Below are 12,378 nucleotides of genomic sequence, written 5' to 3' on the forward strand. Positions count from 1 at the left end.
AAGGCAAAAGGCCTCCTGCGGGGACGGGGGCTGGGATTTTAAAATGACAAATGAAACAAAACACACATCAGGACACGAGAGACAACACTACATAAAGTGAGACCTAAGACAACAACATAGCATGGAAGCAACACAACATGACAACAACATGGGTAGCAACACAACATGGCAGCAGCACAAAACATGGTACACACCATTATTGGTTACAGTCAACAGCACAAAGGGCAAGAAGGTAGAGACAACAATACATCACACAAAGCAGCCACAACTGTCAGTAAGAGTGTCCATGATTGTGTCTTTGAATGAAGAGATGGAGATAAAACTGTCCAGTTTGAGTGTTTGTTGTAACTCGTTCCAGTCGCTAGCTGCAGTGAGCAGAAAGCATAACAACCACAAACAGTCTCTTAGCCCACTGAATGGGGGCTGCTTTGAGAATGACAAGTGTGTGTGTGACACTGGTCTGACTGCCACTCTGTCCTGTGTCCAGTACCAGCAGGAAATAGCCATCCTGCAGGACAGGCTGTGTCAGTCAGCCAAGAAGCTGGAGGAGTATGAGTGTCACCTGAAGGGCCAGGACGAGCAGACCCAGACGATGCTGCTGGAGTACCAGGCGCGCCTGGAGGACACAGAGGAGCGTCTGAGTCGGCAGCAGGACGACAAGGAGCTCCAGATGAAGAGCATCATCACGAGGTGAGGTGTCCTTTACCTACCAGTGGAGACTGGTGTGACTTTAAATCGGAGGACGGGCTCATTGTGGCTCGTTATGTCTGGCTGAATAAATGGAACGGTATTGAACAGCCATCAATACAAACATATCTTTGTTACTCTTTCAGGCTGATGTCAGTTGAGGAGGAACTGAAAAAAGATCATTCAGATATGCAGTCGATAGTGGACTCTAAACAGAAGATCATTGAAGCCCAGGTGAGTGTTTAGTGTCCACAAGAAATGTTTTTCCTGGCAATAGATGTTTTTTACACAACTGTCAATATAAAGTATTTACTCAAATATTTGATTCACAGATTTACTGTAACATGTCAGACTACGGACTTGAAGAGAACAGCGCCCTCTGGCTTTATAAATGTTAACAACCTCCTCAGATTGAAAATGATAGGTCTCACTCACTGCAAACAATCCAGCCACTGGAATTACTGTGACAAGTACAAAATGTACTGTATGTGGACAATCTACGTTTTTACTTCAGCAACATTCCTTTTCTGTTTACAATAGTGGCTGCTTGTTTTGTTTAAGTCATGTTGGTTTGCTTAGAAGCGGTAGTACAGTCGATCAGAGCCATGTTATGAAGGATTCATTGGATTGTGTGATGACAACCCTCTTCTCTTCCTCCCTCCGTCTTTCTCTTCCTCCATCATTCTCTGTTCCTCCCTCTCTCTCCCTCCTCACTCTGCAGGAGAAACGCATCGCCTCTCTAGACGCGGCCAACGCCCGCCTGATGAGCGCTCTGACCCAGCTGAAGGAGCGCTACAGCATGCAGACCCGTAACGGCATCTCCCCCACCAAGCTCCAGATCACGGAGAACGGAGAGTTCAGGAACAGCAGCAACTGCTAGGGAGGGGAGAGGGGGCTAATCCCATCTCAATGACTCTTGGGCTGGGGGAGGGAGGAGGAACTACCAACACCCAGCCACTCTCCAGAGAAATACATTTATACTGTCCAAATCCATTATTTTCAATGGATGTGGTCAGGATCACAGAAAGATTCAATCAAATGTATTTATAAAGCCCTCCTTACATCAGCTGATGTAACAAAGTGCTGTACAGAACCCCAGCCTAAAACCCCAAACAGCAAGCAATGCAGGTTTAGAAGCACAGTGGCTAGGAAGAAACCTAGAGAGGAACTAGGCTAGGAGGGGTGGCCAGTCCCCTTCTGGCTGTGCCGGGTGGAGATTATAACAGAACATGGCCAAGATGTTCAAACGTTCATAGATGACCAGCAGGGTCAGATAAGAAATAATCACAGTGGTTGTAGAGGGTGCAACAGGTTAGCACCTCAGGAGTAAATGTTGGCTTTTCATAGCCGATCATTCAGAGTATCTCTACCGCACCTGCTGTCTCTAGAGAGTTGAAAACAGCAGGTCTGGGACAATGTAGCACATCCGGTGAACAGGTCAGGGTTCCATAGCCGAGGCAGAACAGTTGAAACTGAAGCAGCAGCACGACCAGGTGGACTGGGGACAGCAAGGAGTCATCATGCCAGGTAGTCCTGAGGCATGGTCCTAGGGCTCAGGTCCTCCGAGAGAGAGAGAATTAGAGGGAGCATATGAGCATACATAAATTCACACAGAACACCAGATAAGACAGGAGAAATACTCCAGATATAACAGACTGACCCTAGCCCTCCGACACAAACTATTGCAGCATAAATACTGGAGGCTGAGACAGGAGGGGTCGGGAGACACATTGGCCCTGTCCGACGATGCCCCCGGACACGGCCAAACAGGCCGGATATAACCCCACCCACTTTGCCAAAGCACAGGCCCCACACCAGTAGAAGGATATCTTCAACCACCAATTTACTATCCTGAGACAACGCAGAGTATAGCCCACAAAGATCGGCACGAACCCGGGGGGGCGCCAACCCGGACAGGAAGACCCCGTCAGTGACTCAACCCACTCAAGTGACGCACCCGTCCTAGGGACGGCATGGAAGAGCACCAGTAAGTCAGTGACTCAGCACCCGTAATAGGGTTTGAGGCGAGGCAGAGAATCCCAGTGGGAGAGGGGAACCGGCCAGGCAGAGACCGCAAGGGCGGTTTGTTGCTCCTGTGCCTTTCCGTTCACCTTCACACTCCTGGGCCAGACGACACTCAATCATAGGACCTACTGAAGAGATGAGTCTTAATTAGGTTGAGACCGAGTCTGCATCTCTCACATGGATAGGCAGAACATTCCAGATTGACTTTAGAGAAAGCTATAACGTCAACACCTGGCTGCAAGACATCCTAAACTCGCTATCCTAGTACATAAAACAACAGTTGTGCTGTTATCTTAGAGCCTGTTTTGAAGTGATTTGAACAATTATAAGCTTTAATGTTTCTGGTTTCTCATCTACACTTATAATTTCCAGTCACTGTGTTTATATAGCACCTGGTGCTAAAAGAGGACACTCGTTTATGGACCCTATGTTTTCAGAGTTTAGTAAACAGAGTAAGTACGTCATACTCACAGCCAAGCTGTATCTTCCAGCAATAGTATAGTACATTGTAGCATCAATATTTGATTTTACTCAATGGCTGTTTTTTTATCCCAGTGTTTTGTTTTGTTTTACTTCAAAAGCATACAGTATATGTTGCCAAGTGAACAACTCTATCAGTGAAAGCCTCCTCATGTTGACAAGCTTTTGAAAGCACGTCCCAATAGAAAGTGTTTCTATATTCTTCCTGTATATTTTACGTATACTCTGCTGTTCTTACCTCATCAGGACGACAGTAGCACAACAAACGTGCTGTGTTTTAAATTGCTAATGGTAAAGAAAGAGCTCAGCTATATCATTTTTTGCATACTTTGTATATGCTTAAATATTAGTATATTTAGAGGTTTACGTACCTCGTAGATGTATATAAAATGTTCACAGTATTTATATTGATTGTCTGGAAGGGGAATAGTATTTTGTACTGTATATGTTCATTGTGTTAAACTCGGCTGTGCTAATATTGCAAGACAATAGTAAGAGTTTGATTGTAATTGTATGTCTACTTCAGTAGACAGTTCACACATCGTTTCCCCCATTATCCCCTTTTCATATGTGGGTTCTTTGTTAAAAATGAACAATTTATTGATGCTATTATATAATATTGATAAACATAGTTGACTGTTTTGTCCTCTGCGTATCTAAATTGTTATGTGTAGGCCAAACCTTCACTGTTTGCAGTTTGACAGTGCTGAATAGAATAGGACTGAACTCAAATACCTGGCCACTCCTCTGCCCACTCCTCTGGCCACTCCTCTGGCCACTCCCCTACCCTTGCGCTTCTGGAAGAGTCATTTCACTAACGGCCCTACACAAACACTCCTTCTTTTAGAATACCTTCTATCCAAAGTGAGTGATGAACGTCTCTTCCGGGCAGTACATCCACATGGGGTTTTAGGCTGTAACTGAGGTATAAACCAGATTCATTGTCAGTTCAAGTTCCCTCTAGTGTTGATTGAAGCTATGAACATGGAGTGGACTTAAGGCCTTTTTTGTAGTCTTATTTAAGATGCAGGTAGCTAACTTTAGCAACCTTCAAAGGTGGTCTCAACAAGTGTCTTTGCATGACTTCTCAATTCTGACTTCTGCTAATTCTCATCTGAAAACACCAGTGGTCTGCTTTCAGGAAATTAGTCCCCTGAATTACTGTGTTGACCTGTGTTTTGGTCTGTGGAAATGTTAAGCTTAAACATAATTAGATTTTTTTTATCAACTAGACTATTGTTAAAGTACGTTATGTTTTATTTAAAAAATGTAAATTTATGTGTAAAATGGTATTTATGTTATGCTATAAATTATGTTTGTTTCAATCAGTTCAACATTATTTATTGAATATCTTTGTTTATTGTTTTAATAAAATGCTGAATAGTATTTGTCAGAGTATGATGGATTGTGTTGAAGCTGCAGTTATAGAACATCTGCATTCTGATAGCAATGTGCTGCAGGTATAGAACATCTGCATTCTGATAGCAATGTGCTGCAGGTATAGAACATCTGCATTCTGATAGCAATATGCTGCAGTTATAGAACATCTGCATTCTGATAGCAATGTGCTGCAGGTATAGAACATCTGCATTCTGATAGCAATGTGCTGCAGGTATAGAACATCTGCATTCTGATAGCAATGTGCTGCAGGTATAGAACATCTGCATTCTGATAGCAATGTGCTGCAGGTATAGAACATCTGCATTCTGATAGCAATGTGCTGCAGGTATAGAACATCTGCATTCTGATAGCAATGTGCTGCAGGTATAGAACATCTACATTCTGATAGCAATGTGCTGCAGGTATAGAACATCTACATTCTGATAGCAATGTGCTGCAGGTATAGAACATCTGCATTCTGATAGCAATGTGCTGCAGGTATAGAACATCTGCATTCTGATAGCAATGTGCTGCAGGTATAGAACATCTGCATTCTGATAGCAATGTGCTGCAGGTATAGAACATCTGCATTCTGATAGCAATGTGCTGCAGGTATAGAACATCTACATTCTGATAGAAATGTGCTGCAGGTATAGAACATCTGCATTCTGATAGCAATGTGCTGCAGGTATAGAACATCTACATTCTGATAGCAATGTGCTGCAGGTATAGAACATCTGCATTCTGATAGCAATGTGCTGCAGGTATAGAACATCTGCATTCTGATAGCAATGTGCTGCAGGTATAGAACATCTGCATTCTGATAGAAATATGCATCTATTTCCCTCAAGTGTTCTTGTTGCACCCAACCTGCACACAGAATCTCTTTGGAGGATTTAAATTGATTTTCTCTTTCAAAGCGAAAGGTGCGTCCTCCTGCTTTGGTGTTATTTTATTGAAAGGAAATAATATATACTGCACTGCAATAGAAACCACAGATCAGTTCACAGTATAGTGCATCTTCGTTGTTTCCCAGTTCTTTTAGGGACGTTTTGCCAACCATTTGCAAGAGAGTGACCAAAACTATTCTCTTTCCTTTTTCCTTGCCCTATATAATACTGAACAATATTTTTGCCATGTTACTGCAAACTCCTTACTGCAAACATTTCTATGAATGTTAAAATAATAATTTGATGTGTGTAAATGGTAACAAGAATAGGCCTATCATCGTAAAAGTAAAAACATGTATGTAATTTATGTAGAAATGCAACTACAATTAAAGATTTATTTCGCTAATTTAATCATGTAGTGTTTCTCATGTGGTATTTATTTTTACAAACTACCTGAAATGCTGTCATTGATCAGTGACATTTATATAAATATTGCCACCTGGCGGTATAAACCATTAGTATGCACAAAACAAGCAGCAGGCAATCTTGGTTGAATGGACATCAACAAGAAACCAGAAACTAATGACATCACTTGTCCGCTGGGATGAATCTAGAATTAATACACATCCCCCTCTCCAAGGATGTCTCAAGGAGAGCTGGGATATGTAAAAAAATATATATATATATATATATATGTAATTTTACATTTGATTAACAGATGCTCCTATTACATACATTTTCATACTTTTTTTGCACCAATTTACGCATTCGTATTAATACACACTTGCAGGTTAAAAGCATTGGGCCAATAACCAAGCAGACAAGGTGATGGTCAGTCTGAACCCTTGAGCAAGGCACTTAACCCTAATTGCTAATCGCCGTCAATAATGGCTGATTCCTGGTTGCGACCCCACTCTCCGAGGGTGTCTCAGTGGGATATATTTAAAAAATCCAATTCACATATGTATAATGCACACTTGTACATGTGTGAAATAGGACCAATATAAGCACCAATTGACCAAAAACACAAAGACAAATGCTCATCTTAGTGATCTGTCGTTATCCATACAGAGTAGACCCGGGATTCTTATCTAGACTGTTAATGCTCTGATCACTATCTGGTAGGTGGGCTGTTGACCAGACGACATCCCAGAGGTGGGAGGGTAATTCAGTCCAGAATATTTCTGATAGCCCTCATATGCAACCTGTGGGAACTCAGACAGTTCCACTGGCCTCTTCCTTCTTCTCCACAGCAGCAGAGACACATTGCACATATCATCCAGTGGGGTACACATCACACATCCCATGGTACCTCAGCATACACTCTGACAGAGAGCCACACATTTGATCATTCTGCTACTTCTACCTCCGAAGGTCTCAATGAGTTTGAACATTCAGGACAAGGCGTTCAATGATAAATCCCTTACATGTCTTCTTGTGGATTATACGAGGTCAGTATTATCATTTTCAGGGAGAGTTTGGGGTCTCTGCCTACCTAGTATGTTGCTAAGCAGATGTGCTTCCCTTTCCCCAATATGTATTTTATTCAGATGTTCAGTTTCCCTAAGGAGAAATGATACATGAGACATATAGGTTGTGAAGTCAAATCCATTCTAACTGTATATTAGAGCTAATTCATCTGTTGTAAAAGTGTTCAGACAGGAAAATATGAAAACAGTAACAGTATCTCACCGTGTGCATGTCCAGGACTTTTGTTAAACAACAATCCTTGCTGTATTCTGAAGAATGTCATATTTCATTCAGTTCCCTTAGCTAAATATGCCTGTATGCTGCCACCCACCTCAATTACCATAATAATGTGTCACTGCAGGTCAGTCATTCTCTAAACGGAAAACATCAACGTAAAGCGTACCTTCAGGTTGCGTTTTGCTGGAGAAATGGCAGTAGTTCCAAAAGCTACACATCCATCATATTAAATGATAGGCCTACTCCTCGTGCTGCGATGTCTTGTGCTCCTAAGCATGTTTTGCATATTTATCTGTTTTGTTTTTAAGTTAATCCTCATGATTTTCTGGAGCATTCCAGTTCTGTCCCTTCTAAAAGACACTACAGTCCCAAGGGGTCTGAGAAGCCAGTCTGAGCCAGGTACACAGAACATAACCCGGCATGACAAATAGCAGCTCAAGGGCAATTCCATGATAACGGAATTACTCTCAGATACTCCAATTTTTCACTTTAAAATGCATTCCAAACAAAAAACATTGATTTCAAAGTTTAACAAACCATAGAACTAACTCTATGCGCACGGACTACTTTCAACAGTTTTTCCAAAAAACAAATTTACAGGAAGAACTGTGCAGATTCAAAGTTTGGTAACAGAATAAAAGTGAGGGAGATTTTACTGTAATTATGTTACCTACCTTTCCATCTCCACAGGTTTTCCAGTGTTTTTTTTACTGTGTAAATTGTTAAGTGGTATTGTATGGTTTGTTAAACTTTGAAATCAATGGTTTCTGTTTGGCATACATTTTAGTCTCACTGTAATTTCGTTACCGTAGAATTGCCCTCAAGTAAATACAGTGGAAGGTGGAGGGGATTTACTGTACTTGTTTAGGAACTTACATACATTGACTTACATGAACCCATTGTAAACTTTTTATAGAATCTTACAGATGCCATGGGCAATGTGGACTGCAGACATGTGGTGAAGTCTCTGTGCATAGTATTTTCTGTGGTTCAATGTGTGTAGGAAGGAGAGTGAAGAACACCTGATATTAATTTAAGCATCCAGAATGGTGCAGATGTTACAAGTAGGGCTGATATGATTCCCTATTAAACATATTGGTTCTTCGCCTGTATCTTTTATGTTCTGTGGCTCTGCCACAACAAAATGCACAGAAATATGGATGTTGTCTTTTTATCAAGGGGTTGACATGTTTTCATCACTAGAATGGTACAGTAATAAGACCAAGACTAGTAGAACAAAACAGTCTTCACCTGTCCTCGATGAAAAATGAGCAGTACTTTAGAAAGTGTAAGCCCTGCCTTCAGCATTTCTGCTTGGTCCTTTTCCAGTATCAGGGCCAGCCCCCACTCTTTTCAAAGATGGAACAGCTTATTTAATGTGAAGATGTGTGTCCCCTTTAGATAGTCAAAAATAATAAGCAAGAATCATTCAGAACTAGTCTAATGCTCCTAAATATTTATTAGCATCACATCCTACTGGACAATAATTGGATTGTTTCCCTTTTTGTTTAATTCAATGCAAGATAAGCACTACATTGATAAAGCAGATGGGTTTGGTGCAGTCACATGTAAACCTTACTGAGGATGGTCATCACACGACATAGAGCTGAATGACCAAGGTTGTGTTCAGCAGCCAAAAATGAAAGTAAACTTAAAAATAGAGTGAAACGGGTCAGTACTGTCCAATGAAAATGTTTGTTTTCAATTCTAACATTTTTGCTACAGTGTGCCCTAATGAACCAGACCCACCACACTACACAGAGCTGACCAGACTCATTTGCCTCCAGCAGTGATAGCCAGCAGGTTGTTTGTCCTCTTCATAATGTTGGGTACAAAGAGCAGTCCTGAGGCTCTCTCAATGCTCTCGATGGGCACCAGGAAGCGCTCCAGAGGAATCTTGTTATCCACAGGTGTGTTGGGCATCACATACGAGCGCAGCTCCACCTCTCCCCTCTGTTTCTCCAGGATCACCACCTTGAAGAAATGGGTGGGGACCGCCACATGGTTCCTCCCCATTACCTGGTACTTCACATACATTTTCCCATCTGGTTCCTGTCTATAAGCAGAGAGAAGGAACAGTTATGACTTCTGTATCATTCTCACCTTGGACCCCATTCACACAGATCATGATGCTTGCATAATGCCTGTTTGCAAAAGCAGATCACAGTGTGAATGGCGTTTAAGATGGCAACACTGAAAAATACCATTATGTTTGTTATGGAAGTCTGTTTCAAATGACACTCACCTGGGCAGATAAAGTGGTCCCGTGCACACAAACACATTCATGTAGTGCTTGGTAAGTGAACGGCAGTACTGCTCCAAGTTGTTCCATGCATTTTGATTTAAATTTGGGTTCTAGGAGAAGACGAGGTGAATAAAAGAAACTTGATTTTCTTGAACAGCCATTCATTGATTCATGCACTTTGCTCTGGAAGTGTAGCTACATGGGATTCAGAAGCCTTTTTGACTCATAATAAAGCGTTTTAAACTGCACACTTATATTGCCACCTTTACCACTCGCACACTGTGTAACACTTATTCATCTTCACATTGCCTAATATGCCATGTTTCCCCACAATACATGACTTGCCTGTGGTGAGACATTACTGAGATAGAACGTGTCATCCATTGCCTTTTGATTCCATTTGTGATTGGCAGCTGCTGCCAAATGCCCCCTGTCAAATCCACTGCCTCTGTAGTCTGCATTGGTAGCCCTGTGGTACACGTGCACCGTATCATCCTCTTTAAAGTCGCAAAATTTCCTATCTGAAGGTCCTGTCAAGCCATCAGGACTGAGTTGCTCTATAACCCATGCAGCAGTCCTGTTTCTGGGATCATAAGATGTCACGTAGGACTCCCTCGTCTTGATATTGGCGAGAGATGGGAAGCCGTACTTCATTGCAGCTGTTGATCGGGACCCTACCATTTGACCGCCTCCTTGGTACGTGGTAAGGTCGGTTGCTGCGTCCACACTTGGAATAGGTATAACGGGTACTCGATTGAGTAATCCATGGCTCGGATTTATGCATCGATTCGTCGAATCTCCATTCAGAGACGCACCAATGGTCGCTCCCACAGTCAAGGACAAGCCGGAGATAAACCACTTAGAACAGATAACACGATACATTTTATGCACCGGAATAATTACCACAAACTATTACCAAGTCTTTACCGCTTTTACAACAATCAGCTACATAAAAAGTGAATTTCATATCACACATTTCCACATGCTCGTTTCTTTTTCAATATTCGCTGTTATGGAATGGGCGCATACATATGACGATTTCAGTAGCTTCGTCTTAAAGGTACAATACAGAATTTAGTAGGCTCTAGTACAGCGTAAACTACGGTGCCTTCAGAAAGTATTTATACCCCTTGATTTATTCCACATTTTGTTGTTACAGCCTGAACTCAAAATGGATTAAAAATATTTGTTTTCCTCACCCATCTACACACAATACCCCTTAATGACAAAGTGAAAATGTTTATACATTTTAGCAAATGTATTGAAAATTAAACATCACATTTGCATAAGTATTCAGACCCCGAGTCAATACTACAACTTTGGCGGTGATTACAGCTTTAAGTCATCTTGGGTATGTTTGTATCAGCTTAGCACTGGATTTGGGGATCTTCTCCCATTCTTCCTTGCAGATGTTCTCAAGCTCTGTTAAATTAGATGGGGAGTGGCGGTAAACAGCAATCTTCAAGTCTTTCCACAGATTTTCTACATCATGTCCAAACAATTGAATTGGCCACAAGTGGACTCCAATCAAGTTGTAGTGATGTCTCAAGGTTGATCAAAGGGAATTCGATACACTTTAACTCAATTTGAAGCGTCATAGAAATGGGGTGTGAATACTTATGTAAATGAGATATTTCTGTATTTATTTTCAATGCATTTGGAAACATTTCTAAAAACATGTTTTCACGTTGTCATTATGGGGTATTGTGTGTATACATGGATGAGAAAACAATTACATGTTATCAATTTTGAATTCAGGCTGTAACACAACAAAATGTGGAATAAGTCAAGGGGTATGAATACTTTCGGAAAGCACTGTACAATTGTATGGCTCTGACTATACCAACAACATGTGACCAACGCATTCAGTTTGACAAAATACATTGGTGGTGGTAGATCATATTTAATTAATCAATTCAATCGTTATAACATTTCTGCCTGTTGTCTTTTGTGGCCTTAATACAACAAAATATTAATGAAAAAAGCGAACTTAAAAAACAAAGTTCCTAATAATATTGAGTATAAGAGCAAAGCAGATCAACCTCTGTTTAAAATCATTTGTATTTCACGTTTTTGTTTTTCATCCGAAACTGAGGTTAATGACCCTCTACATTTTTACATTGTCGTATTTCTACGTTATTCTTAATGACAGAGGCCAGCCTTATGACCTTGATCTCAGGTGCATCATGACCCCTTCTGTAGTCCCATATATGTACTCAGGGGAGAGCAGCCGGGTGGGTTTGTTGTAGATAAGGTAGCAGTTGAGATGTTTCGCCTCTTGCCACGCTGCCTCTATAACATTAACCCTGTCTCTGTCCAGATGCTCCTGGCATGTCCTAGTCAGCTTGTGGACCTCCTCCACAGTCCCTCCAAACACTGCTCCGGCATAGTAGAAGTCCCCCTCATTCAGGGGCACAAAGGATAATGAGGCAGGTCTGCATTCGTAGGGGAACTTGTCCCGGCTCTCATAGTAGTAAGATAGCTGAACTGCAGCTACAAGCTGGCTGAGCTCCTCAGCTCCCCAGCGCTGGTGAAACTTCATGTCCACATCCAGACAAAACAGGAAGTGGGCCTCTTTTCGAATCCTTTCTTGAATTTAATTGGAATTATTTTGGGTAACAGACATATACAACAAAATGTACAATGTGGACCCAGAGGATATCTTGAAAGTATTCATTAAAATGCTTGTTTCCAAATGGGTTCTTAGTGGTAAAAACAATAATACATATAATGAATAAAAGGCAAGACAAAATGACAAACAACCATAAATACATTCATTTATATTGACATCCTAAAAAGTGTCCCTATTCACTGCACTTCCCCCTAACCTTAAAAATCAACCATATTCATTTCACATTAAAACAATCTATTAATTGAACATCATACCAATCCTTCAAAATAAATACACCTGACCAGCAGTAGGGGGCACAAGAGGCAGTGGAGGGGTTTCTCTTACTTAGACAA

At 41.3% G+C, this 12,378-nt stretch overlaps 2 protein-coding genes and 1 pseudogene across 2 annotated transcripts in view; 1 reads left to right on the plus strand and 2 right to left on the minus strand.

Annotated features, from left to right (window-relative positions):
• Nucleotides 1-5,873, plus strand: part of LOC115111316 (disabled homolog 2-interacting protein-like) — a 135,396-nt gene extending 129,523 nt beyond the window's left edge. The window contains 3 exon segments of the mRNA XM_029637238.2: nt 488-690; nt 834-921; nt 1,409-5,873. Coding sequence (XP_029493098.2) covers nt 488-690; nt 834-921; nt 1,409-1,567 — 450 coding nt within the window. The 3' untranslated portion in view covers nt 1,568-5,873.
• Nucleotides 5,874-8,605: 2,732 nt separating this feature from the next.
• On the minus strand, nt 8,606-10,463 carry endog (endonuclease G). Its single transcript, XM_029636866.2, has 3 exons — nt 9,760-10,463; nt 9,415-9,524; nt 8,606-9,225 (listed from the first exon to the last, which is right to left on the minus strand). The coding sequence occupies exons 1-3, from the start codon at nt 10,294-10,296 to the stop codon at nt 8,943-8,945; spliced, it is 930 nt and encodes a 309-aa protein (XP_029492726.1). The 5' UTR covers nt 10,297-10,463; the 3' UTR covers nt 8,606-8,942.
• Nucleotides 10,464-11,510: 1,047 nt separating this feature from the next.
• LOC115111167 (globoside alpha-1,3-N-acetylgalactosaminyltransferase 1-like) lies at nt 11,511-12,007 on the minus strand (annotated as a pseudogene).
• Nucleotides 12,008-12,378: the final 371 nt, after the last annotated feature.

Source organism: Oncorhynchus nerka, linkage group LG27 (assembly GCF_034236695.1).
Source record: "Oncorhynchus nerka isolate Pitt River linkage group LG27, Oner_Uvic_2.0, whole genome shotgun sequence".
In the NCBI taxonomy this organism is placed as follows: domain Eukaryota; kingdom Metazoa; phylum Chordata; class Actinopteri; order Salmoniformes; family Salmonidae; genus Oncorhynchus; species Oncorhynchus nerka.

Bases quoted from the DNA above. Each gene is read 5' to 3' on its own strand.
- endog (XM_029636866.2), bottom strand. From the start codon at position 10,296: ATGTATCGTGTTATCTGTTCTAAGTGGTTTATCTCCGGCTTGTCCTTG. The intron at 9,525-9,759 runs GCAAGTCATGTA...GTCTTCTCCTAG, and splicing joins TCAGTAATGTCTCACCACAG to AACCCAAATTTAAATCAAAA. The intron at 9,226-9,414 runs GTGAGTGTCATT...CTCTGCTTATAG, and splicing joins GGACCACTTTATCTGCCCAG to ACAGGAACCAGATGGGAAAA.